Consider the following 21686-nt stretch of genomic DNA (forward strand, 5'->3'; position numbering starts at 1 on the left):
TATGCCCCTTGTTAATAAATAGTTCACTTTCTTGAAATGTCAACGATTTGTTCATTAGAATTCTTTAATAGAAGCAGTGACAGGGCTGTTGGAAGTTGGCGGCACAAGAGCGTCTTGGACTGAACGCCAACAGCTTTCTGTTTGTCATGGTCGACCAAAGTGCATAACTAAGAGTTTTGGGCTTTGCTAGCCATGTGTGCACTGAATCTCCAACATTTGTTCCAAGTTTGATAAGGATATTTTGAACGGTGTTGCTTGTTGCCAACACAAAGGCTAGGACAATACATTCATTGACAATATGTTTTCGCACAACAGATGAGATGAAAAATAAACAGACATGAGTAGCAGTTTATTTCCAGTGTCGAAAAAAAAAATCTTCACAAAGCTGAGGCAAATTCGCAACTGAAATTCTAAGCATAGAATCACACATCAGTATTAGAAGTATGTACAATTTACAAAATTACAGACCACAACAATCATGTACACATTTTATTAGTAGAAGTAACTAGAACTGTAAGCCATAGGCTAACGAATACCCCCCACCCCTCCATGTCTAGGTTGTTTGCCCTGGAGTTAGGCCGGACAAAGCTAATTTTGCCTACAAGGGGAGATAACTCCAGTCAGGGTCATGTGACCTGTACCAAATTCACAGAGGCGAAAGTTTACAAAACATGGCCATTAATTTCTGAAAGTTTGATAAAGATTTGTTGAATAATAACAAAGATGAATCCCGGACAGGGCTTATTTTGCCTACTTTAACACATCAAGGGGAGATAACTCCAGTCAGGGTCATGTGACCTGTACCAAATTCACAGAGGCGAAAGTTTACAACATGGCCATTAATTTCTGAAAGTTTGATAAAGATTTGTTGAATAATAACAAAGATGAATCCCGGACAGGGCTTATTTTGCCTACTTTAACACATCAAGGGGAGATAACTCTGGTCAGGGTCATGTGACCCGTACCAATTTCACAGAGGCGCAAGTTTACATCATGGCCATTAATATCTGAAAGTTTGAAAAAGATTTGTTCAATAACGACAAAGATGAATCCCGGACAAAAAAAAAACGGACGGACAGACAGACAGACGGACAACCCGATTCCAGTATACCCCCCCCCCCAAACTTTGTTTTGGGGGGTATAACTAATAAATTATTGATACACATATACCAGTTTGTCATATACATTAGTATCATTAAAATATTCAAACACAGTATGTAACAGGGCTTAAATACGAAATGTTGAAGAACATGCAAAGTATATGAATTATGATACATGGTAATTCATTACAGTTACTGTATGCCAAAGACTTATTTTCTAATCAGGTAAAAACAGCACTTTCTTTAAATAAGCACACAAGTTCAGAACAGGCACCATCAATGCTGGCACCTAAAAAGCTAGCATAATCAAGTTCTATTTCTAGTTGCTTTAGAACTGCTTGATTTTAAACATAAACAACTTGGACACTTTACATTTGTGTATAGTATGAGGTATTATAAACACATGGCAAGTAATAAATGCCCAAAACATGACTATTTATTTCTTGTATAAACTTTACTATGTCACATAATAAATTTAAGCACTATTTTACAGCAACAGTATTTCATAAAGTATGAGGCTGTCAGAAGGGCACCTGTAACTACACCAAAATAATTAAGATCAGTTTTAATTAAATGACGGAAAGAACACACAAATGTTTGCTTTTTGAGACATTTAATTTCTGATTTGTTTGTCATCTTAGCCAATAAAACCTTGAAACCTTTTCTCGTAAAGCTAGGCTTAGCATGATGTGCTGACATACTTTATTCTGATGCATCAATGTTTACGCCTAACACATTTACTAACCTGTAATGCTTACCGTGAAGGAGTGACCCGAGTCCCAAAAACATATCCATATAAGTCACATAGCGTTGAAGAATTTCAAATGACAAAATAATTGATCAATTTCCATTTTTTAACAGTTAATTAGGTTAAGTAAGCTCATTAATGCAAAGTATATTTCAAATGGCTTATGCATAATTAAGTACTAAAGCAGTCGTATGAAGGTCTATGCAACAATCAATCATAAAATCATCCAACATATCAATAGTCTTAGAAAACCCTATTTCACCCTGTTTATCCCAACATGACCATATCAATTAATAAGGGAAAAATAGTTCAGAAGAACTCTACAAAGGTAAACTGTGACCAAGCTGCAGTACCAAGACCCAGAATTTACAGCTGTAAGAGGGATATTAAAAAAAGTGTGCTCCATGGTAGCTTTAAATTGTTAAATCATTCTTAGAAATACCAAAAAGTCAATTAAAATAAAATATTTTTCTTGCAGTTTCTTTGAAAGTCTTTGTCAATTTGTATTTTCACCATACATCATGAGGACTTCAAAACGAATTAAGATATTAAGAAAGTCTACATATTTTTCATTACCCCTCATACATTCCCTTCAGTCATTTGAGGCAATACTTTTGCTGGAAATACCATACCCAAGGTGTTAATATATTATAAAAAATGAAAGAAAAAACCCACTTGATAAGCTATTTAGAAGGTCAAGGTATTTTAATGGCCTGACATACAAACCCTTCAGCCATATGACCCAATACTTTGGCTGGAAATACCCCACCCAAAGTGTTAATATAATATCAAAGCATTTGAATATTGAGTCCAACCTTTGAATAATTATGTCATTTTCATTATTTCTTCCTCATAAAATTTATATTTGAAGAAATGAGAACCCATGTCATTATTGATGACGTATGGTGAATCAATTTATCTTCATACACGATGTATTTATAATATTCAGCTTTTATCTGTGACTGATGTTATGGTATATATGTTTATGTAAAAAAAAAGAGTAACAATTCTGTTTCATTGTTATAACCAAGCACAAATGAAGACAGTGATTTTCAATATCCGTGTTTGTCGTTACAAGGCCTGTTTCAAGGTTTCTGTTGCGTTAGTGTTCGACATGTATGTGTTGTGGTTGATTGGTAAATTGGTGCTTGATGTTAGTATATCTTGTTATGTATTGGTCTCCCTGAATACAAACAAAATCATGACCTTGGTTTGGTTTTTCATTTGCTTCTAGAATTGAATTTCAGTTTTTCATTACATCTAAATATCTAAATCATATACAAGGTTCTTAAGATTTTCAGACAGTCATAAAAACTTGAATCACAAAGCATCACTGCACAGGCAGAACTAGCTCGATACATATATACTAAGAACATTATATATCTTTTTTTATCTAAATATGCAAAAATTCTTCAATTCTTCTCCTTTCTTGAAGGTCATTTCTGAACATTCAAGGGCCAATAAGATCAATAAATTTGTACTTGGCACAATCATCCTTTTCATCTGAATATAGATGCAAAAATGCGAATCAATGCTTTGATAAACATATAAGGCATAAATATTCAGTGAATGGAATATGTGCCTGCTACGAGCATCTACATTTGGAAGGTGATTTTGGTGGGGTTTTTTTCAATTCAAGGGTTAATAGTTTGATCTTGATGTTGATTGAAACTCTGTCTAAAAATATTGTAAATAAGTTTGGTAAAGATTAGCTAACAAACCAGATCAATAATTCCAGTGTGACCCGGAAATCGATGCCACTGTACATAATGATCCCTTATTTGTTCTCATTCTCAATGCAAAAGCCCTCGCATGCCTTATATCTCCATCATTTCATTATTTTACATTCTTGAATGCAAATCCATGAAAAACATACAGCTATTTTAATTATAAGGAAAAATTATTTGCAGAATGCAGACAAATAAGTTGGTAAACAAAGGAAACGATGGACATCATGGGCAATTAAAAGTATTCTTGTTGCTGTAAGTGTCTGTCAAGAAGGGAATAAAAGTCAAAGAGCAGCATCGTTGTTTTTTTAGAGTGGTTCACAAGGCGACCATTTATAAGTTGTAAACAAAACTGAAATAACTACATGAATGTATTGAAGGAGTTATCACTGCATTGCAAGCAATCTTTATAACTGTCAAATCTCTGGCATCATTCTTTCTCAAAGGAAGCATTACATGTCGTTTGCAGGTGATATATAGAAACATAACCTTTGCCAATTAAGACTTCTAATGGCCACCATAATAATTATGTCATATTAGGTGTCATGGTATTTCTTTGCTTAATGTCAAGCGGACAAAACAATTGGTTAATATCCGGTCTAAGTTGAAGGCTAGGTAAATACATAGAAGTAACAATATTCTGATAATAAAGGACTCAAAAACATTGCCTTGGTTACAAAAACTTTTAACATATTCAAGTATATTGGTGAAATAATAAATGCACGAGATAAATACATACGCCACTACCAATGTGTTATATACGTCACTACGTTCACAAAAGTACTTCAGGCAAATTCAACAATGACTTTATCACTAAGTATCATAATAACAAGAACATAAAACATCATCAATTTTGCAACTAATAGTTCGTATGTTTTGATCATCAGAGTGACCACAACTATTGACTGATGTAATAAAAACATCCCACAATTCAAAAGGTCAAAGAAATAACATTAACATATTAAGTGTAATATCAAAGTTCAAAGCGGCTAACAAGTTGTACAGCGGTTTCCAATTAGTATTTTTAATTTCTATTGACGTAAACAAAGCATTTGCTAAGAGAAAGGTTTTCATCACTTTGTAGTTTATGAATTGATAATTTGTCAGTTCTTAGCAGAGATTATGCCTTGTAAAGATTAATATGATATATGGCCGTCCCAAAATCATCAGACAATACTAGTAGAAGTTTGCCTTTACATGTATACTATAAATAATGTATCCAACAAGCTTCAGTATGACCTTGAAAAATTACAAACACCAGTAGTTCATTACACATCTGATTTCAGTTGAAATAGATAAAAAAAAAAACTACACGGTACAAGAACTTACTTACAAACAATGTAGTTTTGGTCCTATATCAGATTTATTAGTTATCAGCGAGTAATATCCTTTCAAATGATATCAAAATTATTTGTGGTCACCCGCAGACATGAAAATTTAACATCATGGTTTATGGAGTTATCACAGAATTAGCTTATTTTTGGGTTGGATTCCTGAAGTTACACATTTCCAGTGCAAAATATAAAACAAAAACTCGATTGCTAGACTGTTGTATAACTATCCTTGGCCTGGAGATTTCCATAAAACTTCAAAAACAAAACTGACTACTGTACAACTGTATTCAAGCTACTAAATTCTTGTTTGAATTCAATTCTTGTTATTTTATGAGACAATTATGTAGATATGTCCTGTCAAACTTGGTTTTCATTAATTAATATTCTCTAATTACCCTAGCATAAGCTGGCTTAAAACAATGCCTTTATTCAATACATTGTGTCAAGACAAGTCTTTAACAACTTGTTTCAACAGTAATTTATGCATTAAGCGACTTCTCTGTCCTCAAAGCAGACAGTCGAAGAATATTGAAGCATATAAATATGGTAGAGAGAAAACTTCCTTAAACTTTCAAGTAAACATACTTCATCACCTGTCCTCACGATAAACCATCATTCTAGCTTATCCCTGAGAGAATCCCCTTTCTATTTCTTCTTTTAATAAAACATTCAAAACATGAAAACAAAACAATCCAGTTGCTTTGCATCACCATTTCACAAATATATTTTTTTAACATATTTCTTTTTTTGCATAACATATTTCTTTTTTTGCAATGTTTAAATATTCGCTGTTATTTTTTCAAAATAGTTCTGTTTGTTTTTAAACTTACATTTCAAGCAGAAAGGGCATTCAAAAGATAGCTTCAAACTTGATTTTTATGGAAGAAGACCGCATTCTGCAATCCTTCCATGTTCTTCCCCCGAAAATGTACATACCATCATTGCGTCCTCATTTAAATCAACTGCAACACTTTTAAGGAAAGATTTCTCATGTGATGGAATTTCTAAATTTTGTTACAAGTTTGCTCCAACCCATGATAAGAATTAATAGTTTGTGGTTTCCTATTTCGATAATTTCTTACTAAGGCTATAAAAAGATTTAAATTAAGAACAGACTCGTTGCTATTCAAACTTTAACTTAAGTAAAAGACTCCGTGTAAACATCTGTTTAACTCCTTTGGTTTAGAGAGAAAAAAATTCTTGGAAGATTTTATTTACAAAATACATGACAAATGGCTATTAAATAGAGACTAATAACCATTTTCACATATTTAGTTAATTCATCCTAATACATCTTTCTAAAAAAAAGGCCTAGTCACTTATGCTTCACACCAACACAAATTCCTTTTTTCGCGACCCATTAATTAACAATTTTGTTTCCAAAAATATCAAATTCTCCGGAAAAATCAATCAAATAAATGGGAAATGTCAATAAACAAGAATGTAGCAAGGTGGAACAGAAATCAAAACATCACGATTGTGTTGTAATTCTAGGCAAAAAATATATGGTAATCAATTCACATTATTCATACACACACTGAAATTCAGTTCATACGACCTCTGACATTTAGATCACAGTTTGGACATACTGTAGGGTGTTTAAATTTCGCGAGCGGGAATAACTTGAACTTGAATAGAGAGGATCGAGAATTTATAACCAAGCAAAATATCTATTAACCGATATCATGAAAAAAAGACCATGCAAAATTTAAACACTCTACAATTCCATGAACATTTGATTGATTTCATTCTTGACAAATTATATGTAACAAAGAGAATAAACATTAACTTTGAAATCGTTGGTATTTTTAAGACTCAGACATTTAAAAATTAACTTGGCTGGGATGAAAATGGTGATTATCTAAATCACTGATTAAACGGGCCCTTATACAAATTTGGAATGAAAATTGAGTCTCATTGTACATTCTGTTTAAGAATCGAAAATCTGCACTTAGGTTTGTAGATCTTAGCAAGCATTTTATATTAATCACTGGTAAAGAAATTTCGTGTCAGGTTATGCGAAAATTTTAAAATTTCAACCAAATAATAAATTTAAAACAATTAATCACTAACCTTTACCTAGACAGATCTAGCACATTGATATTTAAAGAAATGACCATGAAAGAAAACAAATCGCCGCATAGAATACCATGACACCTTTGCACCAAGAAGACTCAAAGTCTCGAGTTGATGACGGAATAAAGGCATTTAATCAACTTTATTCCTTTTTAATGCCCCTTAATTCAGACTTTTGTACCAGGTACAACTCACTGAGCAAAGATAAATTTGATATAATATTATGTTTCATTTTAGCATTTTACGATGTTATTCCTTCAGTAAATTGTCAACTTTTTAACATCATTTAAAATCTATGAATTTTTCTATTGAAGTTTTAGTATTTCTTCACTTCGTCATAAAATAATTAACTGCATTAAGTTGTACTAATTACAATCCTTCCTTATTCTTAAAGTATCGGGCCGTTACAAAAAGACAAAAGTATAAGCCAACCTTTCATGTCAAAATTAACTGTTGAGGACCCAAAAGGCCATATCTTTTTTTTTAAATGATCTTGTTTACTAGTGGGCAGCAATGTTAAAAAGACATACACCCATATTTTTTTGCCAGTAATGAAACAAAGAGTACCATGCTTGTGAGTTTCAGTCTATATCTTCCCTTTTCAAGCTACGCAGCAAAATCATAACCCTAATTTTCTTATAATTCACTTAAACAAAACCCATATGTTTTGCATCGAAGGACACTGTCAGCTTTACAACTTGAATTGTCAATTATGACAACAAATTATTTTCTCAGAATTAATTGACAATAAAAGTCAATCAGTGACATTGTTCTATAATCATCATAAATTTCCTACAGTCGTTCATTCACATTATCATAGACAGACATTGCTATTTTAAAAACCATAAATCAATCTCCCTCATTATTCTAATTCCAGCAAAAATACCGACAAACTTTGTAGTTTTCTTAGCATAAATTAATACATGTACACTCTAAAAAGCATACATTTTTCAACATCAAATAGAATTAATCTGTTGGAAGATTTTTACAGACTTAGGTTCACTACATATCAATGGACACTTCTGTAACAAAAATTTAGGCATTTTCTAGTTTTTGACTCTCGGATAATTTCATTGGACCGATCAATGTCATTCCTCACAATTATATGATTTCCTTAATTTCCATTTGAAAAAACAATAATACATCACCATGAAGTATACACAGTTTAGACTGATGATGATAATAATACACAGATAATAAATACATAATAACATATATTGCACAGATATTGTGGAAGTATACATCTACACAAAACTCTTTCCATAAAATGCAGCGTCAATGTACATGTAGATCAGAACATATGTTTTTGATGCAGAGACCAGAAATTGACAGTGGCCAATATTTAAAGCCCGCCCTGTAACAATTATTGAGGAATTACTTGCTTTTCAGAGGTTGGTCTAAGCTTACCATGTTTTTATAGGTAATTTAAAAGTTCACAAACTTTTCATAGGGAGGTCAAATACACAACAATGTAGTATAGCTTATATGCTACTGATTTTGAACATGTTTCTGGCCATTTTATTTAAATTATAAATTTTCATTTTTTATGAAAATCCCATTTCATATACATTGACACTTCACAGTGACATACTCTGATGCTTAGAATTTTAGAACTATGCCTTTACAAAACAAACATATAAAAAAAAAAGATTTTATTTCATTTCACAATAACTAAGTTTGGGTGATAAAATCTCATATAAATAACACCTACAGCTTGAGGGTTATTGTAAGAAAATGTTTTTATTTCTTACACATAATATGAAAAAACAAAATTCTATTCAGATAATTCTCCATATCTGAAATAATTGTAATTCCTCTTAAAGCTGCACTCTCACAGATTGAACGTTTTGACAACTTTGTTTTTATTATCATTGAACGAGACAATTTTTGCGTAAATCCATGGAAACCAGCTATATAAGACTGCTGACAAAAAATTAGATCGCAGATGCTCATTTTTAAGTTCAAATTGATGTTTAATGCATTTTTCTTAATCTGTGAGTAAGGATTTAAGCCATAAAACATTAATTTTCCAATGAAAATATGAAATTCTATGATCTGTTTTGTTTTGTCAGCAATCTTATACCATTCGTTTGCAGATATTTACGCAAAAAATTACTCTTTCCAGGACAAAAAATTAAAAAAAAATTGTTAAAATGCTCAATCTGTGAGAGGGCAGCTTTAACCCTTTACTTCATGTAAACCTAAGCCATTTCAGGCTGCCAGTTCATGGCTTATCAGTTCATATCAGTACCCCTACTTCATAGGAGATTATTGATATTATTGGAATTTTAACCCTAATGTATTACAAACCTATTTTCTTAGTATTTCTTTTGGTTTAATCAATAAGTCATCAATGTAAAGTTTATAGAGAATTAAATTTCCAATCCAGTCATATAAATTTTATTTTGTTATCTAAATTATTTCCGCATGATATTCATAAACAAACAGAAAAATATGTCAAATTTGATGAAAATTAATTTTTATTACACTTTTATTTATCAAACACAACACGAAATATTATATAAACAACATATTTTTATAATTCATTTAATGCAACCTGAATTGAAACAAAGATGGACAGAATTAAAAAATAGTTCACAACAAAGAAGCACGGTATATTTATATATATGATACAGAAGAAAAAAAAAGTTGATCAACAGTCACAGTACGTATAACTTTCGGTTATTTAACACTACAATGAACAAATAAAGTTATTATTCAACTACTAAATGAGGCCTGCATGTTATTGTTTACTAAATTTATATCGTTTATTGCATGTCCATGTATTGTCATTTGGGTTTGATTTTAAAAATCCTCATTTCTCGTATCCTTGTGTGCGTGACGCCGAGGTCTGAATTCTCGACGTCGTACTCAATGTCTCAAACTCATTTTAATTGAAGCCAGACTGTTCCGATTCGTCAGACAAACACTGAAATATAAATGACATTATTCAGGAATGTTGTTTAAAACTGAAGTTAACAAGGGCAGAAATTAGCTCTACATTGCATTCTTGTGTATTCGAAAACACGTGTTTCAACAGCTGATCGATGTTAAATTGGGTCATGTCAAAGTTTAACAATAGGGATAGTCATTATTTTATAACACATTTGTACTTACTTTCAATTTGTAGAAGCAGATGCGCATTTTTATGACCGGATTAGCGAAACAGAAGTGACACATATGTCCCATATAATGATTTATGGCCTTTGTTTATACAAGCCAGATGATTTTTTGTTTATCCAACATGGCCGACATTTTGACACGTTTTCGAACCATGACCTGTGACGTCAGGCGCGTGATCAATAAAATATAGTTGTATTATTGGTAGTTAATTATAACTTGCAGTATTGTGTAAATTTCCACGAGGAAAACGAGACAGAAATGCCCACAAACCTGCGCAGTCAACGTTTTACGCATCTTTGATACCAGTGACCTTATTTCGCGATTTTCCGAAATTCTTTAAATAGTAACATAGTGTTTTTTTTAGTGCATTGTATTTATCGATGTTTATACTTCATGAATATGAATTTATAGCGCATAAACAAGCATCAGGTATGAAAATAAATGCCCCTACATTACGAATACGTAGGATTACGTATCTATGAAGCTATGGATAAAACGTTAAGATCCGTATCTATGAAGCTATGGATAGATAAGTAAAATTGCGTATCTATGAAGTAAAGGGTTAACATAGAAAGTCAAAATGGAAAAAAAACAGGTGGTTAACTAATTGATACAATTACATATATGACATCGTATATGAACTGTAATTGGATAACTGAAGTATCCATATTTTAAACACGTAATTTAAAAACATAATGAGACCAACACAAATGAGAATACACTATACAAATAAATCAAATCAAACCAAAGTAAACTACATCACATAATGTGATATTTCATTATCTACATAAATAGTGTTTTCCAAACTTGATCACATCACAATTTGTTATTCTATCGAGCAAGATTTTTATGCTAGGCACCAAATAGCTTTAACGACTATAAAAGTAACGTTTTTGCAATAAATGTCTGAAAGATCATCTAACAAAGTGAACTTCACCATAATTCAACATTAACATCCACAATTTATGACTGTCATTCAGTCTCCATTATACTATGATTAATGATGTAAAACACAACTCAACTATTTAGGTATACAGCCTGGGTTCACTCAAGTCCTGGGTCTGAGTTAAGACCAGCGCCATATTCACTAGCGTGCAAATTTCTACTACTAAACAAATTGTGGTAAAAATTGCAGAACATTTCCATATAACATGTTTTACCAAGATTTACATATCTTTCTGCTTCTCCAAAAAATTTCATTACATTTCGAAATTGTTATTGCGTTTCTGAGACTAGTACTGAGTCTTAAACGAAGTCTGAAGATGCGAGTGAATATGGCCACAGGTCTCACAAGTTTTCTATTTTATTTTATTGTAAAAGTACTATCTCTGCACCATTAATGTTTTCAATTGCCATTCATACAACAAATAAAAAAATTAATAATTATTAACACACCTTCAACTCATTACAATGATATAAATTGATATTATATAAGGTCTAAATTAGATCCAAGAAATGAGTAAACATGGGCTGAGGGCACAAGGACATACAGTCGAAACTCGCTATATCGAACTCTGTTATCTCAATGTTCTGGTTATGTCGATTTTTTTTCAATATTTTTTGGTTTAGTTATGCACTTCTTTATTTCTGTTCTATTGAATGCACTTTATCATAAAGTATTTCCCAGGGTCCCACCAACTTCGACATAGCGAGATTCAACTGTATTTCGATCAAACATTGCATATACACTCACTATTTCTAATTCAAACAGAGACTCGTTTAAAGATTCCATACATTTGTTCTAACCCAACCCATCCCTACACCTTTGTACACATCATTTCCTGCCCTTGACACATACAAAAGTACCGGTATGTGCATATTGCTTTTGTAAATTCCTCTTTTTATTTATACTGATTTCTTTTAGCTTGATTGTGACGAAAGCTGAGAGCTTATAGGATCACTCTCAAGTCTGTTTCCTGGGTAGAAACCAGTACTGGCCATTTTGAGAGGCCGTGATATAGTGCCCCTGATGTGGATTGAGCCCACAACCTCGTGGGTGAGGGACGGACACCTATACCACTAGACCACCCTATATAACATTGACAAATTCTTCACTGACATGTTACCACTCTTAAGAATATACAAATTTACTATTGGAATTACATACATGATTGCATAATAAATTCAAATTTCCTACCAGTATAACATCTCTGGACAATTTCTTTGAAAAATCAAATGTTGCAACATTCAAAATTGAAATGTTACAGTCTTCATAATGTATTTCTTGATTGTTTAACAGTTTACAACATTGACAATAGCTATTATAAGCGAAAGCTAAACACTGAATGGAATGCAAAAATCACAACAGTAATCTGATATGAAAAAACCCAGCTATTTGATGAAAGTCTCTTAAATGGCCGTGTGTGCCCGCCGCTATTTCTGAGCTAATTTTAAACTAGGCTCAAATTTCAATAACTGTAAGAATTCAAAAGCTTTATATAGAATAAACCTATAATCCTAGGATTTGATCAGCTGCACACACGGCCAAAAGAAAAAATGAATTTTCAAAACTTTTGGAAATTACATTTATGCAGGCTGGGTTTTTTCAGTAATTTTTGATAATAACGACTAAATAAATAAGAAAGTCTATTTTTCCACAGTTTTGCTCTGAACACAAATTCTGGATAGTCAGTTCTTGATGTTGGAAACATGATTTTATCCCTGAAAAATAGAAACAAGAATTGAACGCCATTCTGTAAAATCAGTATAAATTGTAAACATTCATGAATACATGGCTCTTAACAAACTTTAGTATTAAAAAAGACATTAGCAAACATGTATAAGAAATATTTTACCTAACTAGCAAGGTCAGGGGTCGTATTCATAAAACATCTTAAGTCATTTCCTAACTTGAGTCATTTTCTTCAGTTTTCTATCACTCAAATCATATGAGATAATGCAGGGTTCTCAATAAGTTTCGGTTGAACCGTCTCAAACCAGCTTCTACCTTTTCTACTGAAAATTCATTTAGTTTTCCAAATTTGAACCGGCCCTATTGCCATTTGAACCGTCCGTTTTGGCCGGCAGCCGGTTCTTATTGAGAACACTGTAATGGCTTTATAATTTCTGCATTCCCTTAGTATCATTGCCATTGTTAAAAATACATGCTTTTATGTTAGGTCAATTTTCTTACTTAAGTCGATTTTCTTAATTCTTAATTCAATTATCTCACTGGTCTTATGCTTAGATGTCTTCATAATGTGAAAACTACTATATGATGAATGACTAGTAAATATTCATACATGTATGTAAAAAAAACACCCTTACATTTTAGGACATCAACATTAGTTGACTTGAGAAGTTTAATAAATACTGGCTAAGCATCTTATTGTTTTGTCTTCATTTTCTCAAGGTGACTAAATTTCATAAGCCAACCATTAACAATAACCCTCATTACTTCTAAGCACATTCTTGGTGATATACAACACTGGTGATGTGAGAGGGTGGACAGTAATAGATGACTTTGTTATTGCCCATCAACACCTACCACAGCTTAAGGTTAAAATATTGGTAGACATTAAAGAAGACCGAGATGGAAACATTCACATTATGTGTGGGTCATTTCGACATAAAAATTTAAGTGGATATTAAAGGAGACCAAAACATTCACAGTACACGTTGGCCATCTTGACCTAAAAAATAGCTGCAAACTGAATGTAGATGGACAACATCGGTCCACAAGACATTAGCCAGTGTCTTTTTTTATCAATTTTGATTGCAGCTAAGAAAAATAATAGTGACAAAATGGGACCCAACCAAGCAGAAATAAGTATTGAAGTACATATGACATCAGTAAGAAATATGATGTCATTTTTTGGTCACTTAATCTGGTTAAATGTTCACAATGGTAGCTAGCATAATCTGGATTCAATTACATGACCATGTATGTAGCATGTCCATAAAACAGACCAGCGAACTTCATATGCCCACTTGGTCAACTGTTCAAAGTATAATCAATTTTATTTAATAAATGAGTTCAGTTGTTAATGAGGAGATTAATCTCAATTGTTTATCATGTGAATTCATGCTTGTTTTATACCATTTTGTGTCTTTGTGGATAATGAATAGATGGTTTCAGCTAAAAACTTAGGTCACTAGGTTACACCTGTTAATCATTATAAACACTTGGCAGAAAACTCCTTCGTCATGAAATGATATATATTCTATGTCTTACTTATAAACCAGTTATCATGTATCAAATTCTTGTGTTTGTTATATTTGAAAAGAGTTTTTAGAAGAATATTAATTTGGTACTAAATTTCTGACAGCATGAGAATGATAAAATTGTTTTTACTTTTATATAATTTATCAATGTATGCCCCCCCCCCCTCTCCCCAAAACATAATGGGTACAAGCCCCATCGATTTGACAAGAGGAACATTCTTATGGCCTCTGAAAAATGTATACTTTTTAAGGACTGTCACAGTGGTCAAAATTAGCACGTGCCCTGCACTGGATAATTGCTCAAATTCTGGAGCAGGGCTTGTTCAACAAGAGCACCGCGAAACGGAGCATTATACGCCCGAAGAAGATTTGGCTTGAGGTCTTTAATAAACATTTAGGTTATGCTAGTATACTGCTTACTAGGTGTGAAGTGTTTACAACGAAGGCTTAAACTTTCAATATTGAAACTTTAATGATACTTAAGTTAGCAGTGCTAATAAAAACCTTTGTTCAACAGTATTTTTTTACAACATAGAATAATTGTAAAACAACATACATACTGGTAAGTAGTGCAATGAAGGATGTACTAATATGGAATCAGATTTTATGAAATGAAATATTTTTATAAAAAAAATAGAATATCTGAAACTTCCTTAGAAAATCTGAGAATACAAGTTTAAAAGTAGCAGGACTTGGAAAGTGCTCACAACACGTCCTTTTAATGTAGCAATAATTTGTATAAAGTTATCTAAAAATTGCTTTATTGGTTACAAAGTTGTGGCTAGGACACGTTTTCTAAAAATTCCTTTATTAGTAGTAACACAAAGTTGTGGCCTGGACACGGAATTGCTAACGCCCCCCAGTGAAATTAGCCTTTGAGGTACAGACCTGGAAAGCATGCTTGACAAATCCTTTTAATGAAGATGATTTGTATAAAGTTATTTGAAAATTGCTTTAGTAGTAACCCAGTTATGGCCTGGACATGGAATTGTTAACGACCCCCCCCCCCCATGGTGATTCTAGTGTTTGAGGTATGGACCTGGAAATTGCGCGCGACACATCCTTTTAATGTAATGATGCTTTGTATGAAGTTATTTGAAAATGACTTTATTAGTGACCAAGTTGTGGCCCGGACACCGATTTGCTAACGCACCCCCATGGTGATTCTAGTGTTTGAGGTATGGACCTGGAAATTGCGCGCGACACATCCTTTTAATGTAGTGATGATTTATATAAAGTTATTTGAAAATCGCTTTATTAGTTACTAAGTTATGGCCCGGACACGGAATTGCTAGCGCCCCCTAGTGAAATAAGCCTTTGAGGTACGGACCTGGAAAGCATGCTTGACAAATCCTTTTAATGTAGAGATGATTTATATAAAGTTATTTGAAAATTGCTTTAGTAGTAACCCAGTTATGGCCTGGACATGGAAGTGCTAACGCCCCCCCCCCCCCCCATGGTGATTCTAGTGTTTGAGGTATGGACCTGGAAATTGCGCGCGACACATCCTTTTAATGTAATGATGCTTTGTATAAAGTTATTTGAAAATGACTTTATTAGTGACCAAGTTGTGGCCCGGACACTGATTTGCTAATGCACCCCCTTGATGATTCTAGTGTTTGAGGTATGGACCTGGAAATTGCGCACGACACATCCTTTTAATGTAGTTATGATTTGTATAAAATTATTTGAAAATCACTTTATTAGTTACCAAGTTATGGCCCGGACACGGAATTGCTAACGGACGGACAGACAGACGGACAGACGATGGAGGCCATAACATAATACGACCCTTCGGGCGTATAAAAATGTAATGCTAAGCATTAGTATAAAGATCTGTGCTTGTTCATCCAAAAGACTAATTTCGATGACTGCTGCCAAACAGTAATAAGAGTAATTCATATATCAGTTTACATCTGTTTATACATCTCTTGGCAAGAGTGCTTATCAGCATTGAGTTTGTCGAGACATGTAATTGTTTTAGACCATACTTTGGCTACAAGTTTTTATAGTCTGTTGTCTTCCGCAGGTGAGTGGTCTAAGTGATTTAAGATTTGTAATTCATGATGACGAGATTTTCCTTGCCAAATCCACAAAGGAACACACAGAAGCATAGGGCAGAAGTGTATTAGTGGAGGGGTTCTGACTATGAGGGATATGGAACGTTACAACATTAGCAATTGAAACATATTAAGCTATTTTCCAAAGATAATAGTGGAGGATTTGCCGATTAAAATGGTGTAACATTATGCATCAGTTTGCCTTAAGGAACTAGCTACTGGTGTCCATTTAAGGATTGAATGTTTTGGTATTATGGTTCATTGGTGTATGAAAACATTTGATGAGTGCATTATTTGTGATGTCCCTAAGGTCTCCATGATTATCTATGCAATGACCAATGTTTTCATATACAGATGAAACACAATTCTTAAATATCTAATGAATATATTTATTCTGAACATATGAAAAAGTCCTGTAGGGTATTCCGAAACAATAAAGCTTCGATGGCATTTAAACGTCAGATGTAATTAGCTATTTGAACAGGGTCAAGATCAATGATCTCATTTGTGTCACGGACGTAATATTCATTTTACCGCAATAAAAAGTCATTTAAACAAATAGTTGTTCGTTTTGTATTGTAAGAGGTTTGTTTTGTAATGTTTAGTTTATCGGAATATGAATGCAATTGATAGGATATGGTTAATTATCGCAAGGGGAGTGTCAATAATATATCAAGTCATTGGAGAGGTGCCTATGAGGGGTTCGATCACACAATATGTTGAGAGGCCCACACTTATATAGCTAGACACTTGTTGACCTAGTTTGTTGAATTCTAACCTCTACATCCTACAGCAGTTACTAGGTAATTGATTGACTTTAAATACTTACACTTCATGCCCTGGCGGCAACGACAACGCCACCACCACGGATCCCCTGGGGGGTGTTTCCAGATGGCTGGGGGTGCTGACCAGGTCGGATTGGCTTTGCTGTAAGAGAAATAAGAATGTATTTTGTAATGCATGCTTAAAGATAATTTTGTTTTATTTCTCTAAACTGCTGTGGGTGCAGACCAGGTAGAATCAGCTTGACTAGAAGGAAAGCAGGACCCTGATGATGAGTCTTGACCAGGTTGGGTTATCAGGGCAATAAAATTCTCTAGAAAAATAGTAAATAGTTTTTTTTTTCTTTCTTTTAACATCAACAGGTATTGCAATTGGAATTAGGATCAACAAGCCTGAAATCTTATAAGGCTTTGACAGTGACACCCTTACCAACATCACTGTCTGTGTATTACTCAGCAGTCTCAAGTAAAAAAGCTGCTATCTCAATTTAATTGTCTCTACCTAACCGATACTTGATGTCTCAATTAAACTGTGACTTCTGTTGTCTTAATTAAACTGAGACTATAACGTTGTCTGAAACTAACTGAGACTGCAGTTATCTCAATTAAACTGAGACTGTTTTCATACTTTGGCCGAGTTCTTAGCTTCGGAAAGATTCATTTTCAATATATCCAGGCTGTCCAGCAGAAGCCCATAAAAAAGTAGGAATAAAATATAGCTTTAACAACAAAATATAAGAAAGTAGGTGCGTTTGCCGACAAATAGAAGAAAAATAAGGAATTTAGTACACCAGATTAAGATCATTTTACAACAATGTTCTATCTTAGCAAACATTATTAAAATGTCTTATACCTATTTTAAAAAACCTTTGATGAAACTTATCCACAAACAACAGATTTAAGTTACTAAAATGTTAATAGCCATCAGGCTATCACAGGTGGCAATATTCCATTTGACTTATATGGGCCACTTTACACTCACAAAGTAATATGTAAACAAAATTAATGAGCATAGGAAAAATTTATAAATCAGCAATAAAAATACCAAATTGTAGAAATAAAAGGAGATTTAAACACGAAAGTGAAAAAAATGGAGTCCTTTTCAAAAAGTAGGAAAATACAGGAACGCCAGACAGCCTTCGAATATATAATTTGAAAATTGTAACAAACCAAGCAAGCTATGTAAGATTTATATTTTAAACAAATCCAGCAACAGTTTTTTCTAGTGCTAAAATCTCGAAATAACCTTTTCAATATAATAAGGTTTTCATTAAATTATTGTTTATTTTGGCATGTTTACGTTTTATGTTAAGTTATATTCGGAATTTAGTAGGCTCCAGTCATCTTTCACAGAAATGACAAGGTGTTCACAATGAATATGTTAATTGAATCACATAAACCTTGACACCTGTTGTGAAAAAAAACCTGAAAACCTGAGAATAATTTTACGAATGCATCACAGTTCACACGTGCATATCACCATTGGTCTACCCAATAGGATACTACAGGCCCTAATATCACGAAAAAACTTAAGTCCAATCTCTGTCTCAACTCATTTTACCACATAGCATCAAAAGTTATTGAAAAATAACATGCTTTAACGCCTTTGAAAAGGCATTCTATCATATAATATGTTGATGTATACCTTTGGTCAAGATTTCAAGGGAATAATATTCTACAGCCAAAAATGTATTGGAGTACAATTTCTTGTTTTTTAACAAGCATTTTCAGTGAAAAGATATCCCCCGCCAACAATGGCTTGTTTGTGCTTGATGGCTTGTTTGTGCTTGAAGGTTAAAAAAAATCTCAGAAAGAATAAGATAAGCACATTGGTTTATCCGGGCAATAACTCTAAGGAAAATTGACCAATCCAAAAGAAAAATAGACAGGCATCATCACAGTATGTTGGTTCTTATTTATTCCAAGTGTCATGAAATTCTACCAGCTAGTGGCATAGAAAAGGCTGCAATAATCAAGGGCAAATAAATCAAGGGCAAATAACTCATATAGAAATAACACAATCCAAAATATAAATAAACAGGCATCATCGCAGTATTTTGGTTCATATTTATTTCAAGTTTCAAGAATTTCTACCAACTAGTTACTGAGAAATGGCTGTAAATGAGAGTTTTTCAAAAAATCAAGGGCAATAACTCCAAGTACAATTGACCAATCCAAATAAAAAATGAACAGGCATCATCCCAGTATAGTCATTCATATTAATTTTAAGTTTCATGAAATTCTGCCAGCTAGTGACTGAGAAATGGCTGTGAATGTGCATTTTTCAAAAAATCAAGGGCAATAACTCCAAGGACAATTGATCAATCAAATTTTTTTTGGCCTGGCATCATTCCAGTATAGTGGTTCATTTTTATTTTAAGTTTCATGAAATTATACCGGCTAGTTACTGAGAAAACGCAGGTGACGGAAGGACGGACGGAAGGAAGGAAGGACGGACGGAAGGAAAGACGGACGGACGGACGGACGGAAGGACAACGCCATTTCAATATCCCCTCCCTATTTCATAGGCGGGGGATAACAAATACTCAAGTATATTTTTGCTCTGGAATTAAGTTTCTTTGAAATATTGACAAAATCGTTTTATCAACACATTTCAGGAGAAAATATGTTTTCAAAAAGTATAAAAACATGCAAGATTTTTAATCATATTATGCTTTCTTGTGGTAAAATGAGTTGAGAATGAGATTTGACTATGAGTATTTTTGTGATATTGGGTCATAGAGTCAGGTCATTGATTACAGAATTTATTTTTCGAAAATTGATTAAAAAAAGCTTTGGTAAGTTATTTTCAATCTTAGTAAACAATTTGTGTCTTACATGACCAAGAATGAGGCATTCTTCTAGTTTAACAAATACTTATTTGGTAAATAACAGCCCCCAATCAATAAAACAATGCTATAAAGTGAATGTTTGTAATTTCATTTATGACATTACATTCAATATTTTTTACCAATTACTTATAAAAAAAACATAATTATATGATGTTATTTCATGATGGCTTCACTATTTATGATATCACCTCTGGGAGGTTACTCTAGAAATGTTTGACCATGGGTGATAGGAAATCTCCCTTTGAGTATGATTATATTGTATTCAGGCCTTCCAGCAGCCACTAACAAAAATGTAGGAAAAAAGTTGGAGGTTTTCTGACAGAAAAGTAGGAAATAGTAGGAATATTTTTTACAAAAAAGTAGGAAAAGTAGGAATATTTTTGGTTAAATATGTATTTATTAATAGCTATTAACTTACCTAGAGGAGATGTTTTTAATGCAAAATCATACCATTCTATATGCCACATTGACTATTTTAGTGAATGATGCTTGGTCGGTTTCTGTTGTTTAACTGTGTGGGTGAAAAGATGATGCACGTCCAAGTGGTACATGATGCCACACCTTTTAACAACAGAAACCAGCCAGTTTGACATCTTTTGTTTATTTTTTGCAAATAAAACTAGCACAAAGATCGAAATTAAATATTTTTGCAGACTTTATTTTTAAAAAAGTAGGAATAGTAGGAGCTTTTTAGAAAAAAGTAGGAAAAAGTAGGAAGCTGTTAAAAAAGTACGAAAAAGTAGGAAAAAGTAGGAACGCTGGAAGGCCTGTGTATTGCACCTGACATTAGAATAATCATTAACAGTCTTGTATCTATATCCAACTTTTAGGACTTGGCAAAAAAATCATGATGCAGGATTTAATTAATTTTTTAATCTTGGTTTAAATCCACAAATTTAACAGATTTTTTATGTTACTCTATAAAAATATTTCAGTCTCATATCACAATATGTTGCGCAAGAATATATGATAGCCATTGATGTTATCACCATTGACGTCATAAGACTCTGACTTCAATTCCTGTCCATGACATCATTTCCAATATTACATATGCCCTTATGAAGACCAAGATGGCCCAAACATTGTTAGATGAAGTGTTTTTGATATGGTAGTTAGACTTTGTTTATAATTATTTATAACTTATAAATACTCTATGAAACTTTCAAGGTTTTTATGCACTTATTTAGTAATACACTGCCTATGCTTACCACATAACACATCTGTTCCTTAATTACATACAAAATGCAATTTAATTGACCTCAACACTGTCAATAAATCTTAGAATGCAGATATAAATAACAACTTTTGACATGTAAGACAGTTCTATAGACATTTTGCAACTAATTATAAACGAAAGCCTCAACAAAAATGTGCAATATATTTATGGTTCTTGACAGTGCACGGTGTTTCACTTATTATAATTTCTTTTTCCCGTTCCCCCCTCAAAACTTTCCCCATTACATCACTTCATTTCCTTATTTCTTTTATATGACTTTTTTTGCCGTCATATCCAGCTCACTGGTCTGGTAAGGACATAAATATCGGAAGAAGTCAATGATATTCACAAGAACATACCTGATGTTTTAATTGTCAACATTAGTTACGTGATCACAAAGCAAAAGACATCATCACAGTATGTGATAAAGGCCCTGAACAATGACGTATTAGACAGGGGGTCGAAATTTGAAGGCATGTCGAAAGACAATCGGGATAACTATGC

The 21686-nt window shown here is 32.9% G+C and overlaps 1 protein-coding gene across 2 annotated transcripts in view; it reads right to left on the reverse strand.

Annotated features, from left to right (window-relative positions):
* Positions 1-328: 328 nt before the first annotated feature.
* The window catches only part of LOC128228495 (kinesin heavy chain-like), a 56747-nt gene continuing 35389 nt past the window's right edge, over positions 329-21686 (reverse strand). For both annotated transcript variants that reach the window (XM_052939847.1, XM_052939838.1), the window contains 2 exons: positions 17162-17259; positions 329-12769 (listed from right to left, as the gene is read on the reverse strand). In XM_052939847.1, coding sequence (XP_052795807.1) covers positions 17165-17259 — 95 coding nt within the window. In that variant the 3' untranslated portion in view covers positions 329-12769; positions 17162-17164. The remainder of the gene's footprint in view (positions 12770-17161; positions 17260-21686) is intronic.

The sequence above is a fragment of the Mya arenaria genome, chromosome 1 (genome assembly GCF_026914265.1).
Source record: "Mya arenaria isolate MELC-2E11 chromosome 1, ASM2691426v1".
In the NCBI taxonomy this organism is placed as follows: domain Eukaryota; kingdom Metazoa; phylum Mollusca; class Bivalvia; order Myida; family Myidae; genus Mya; species Mya arenaria.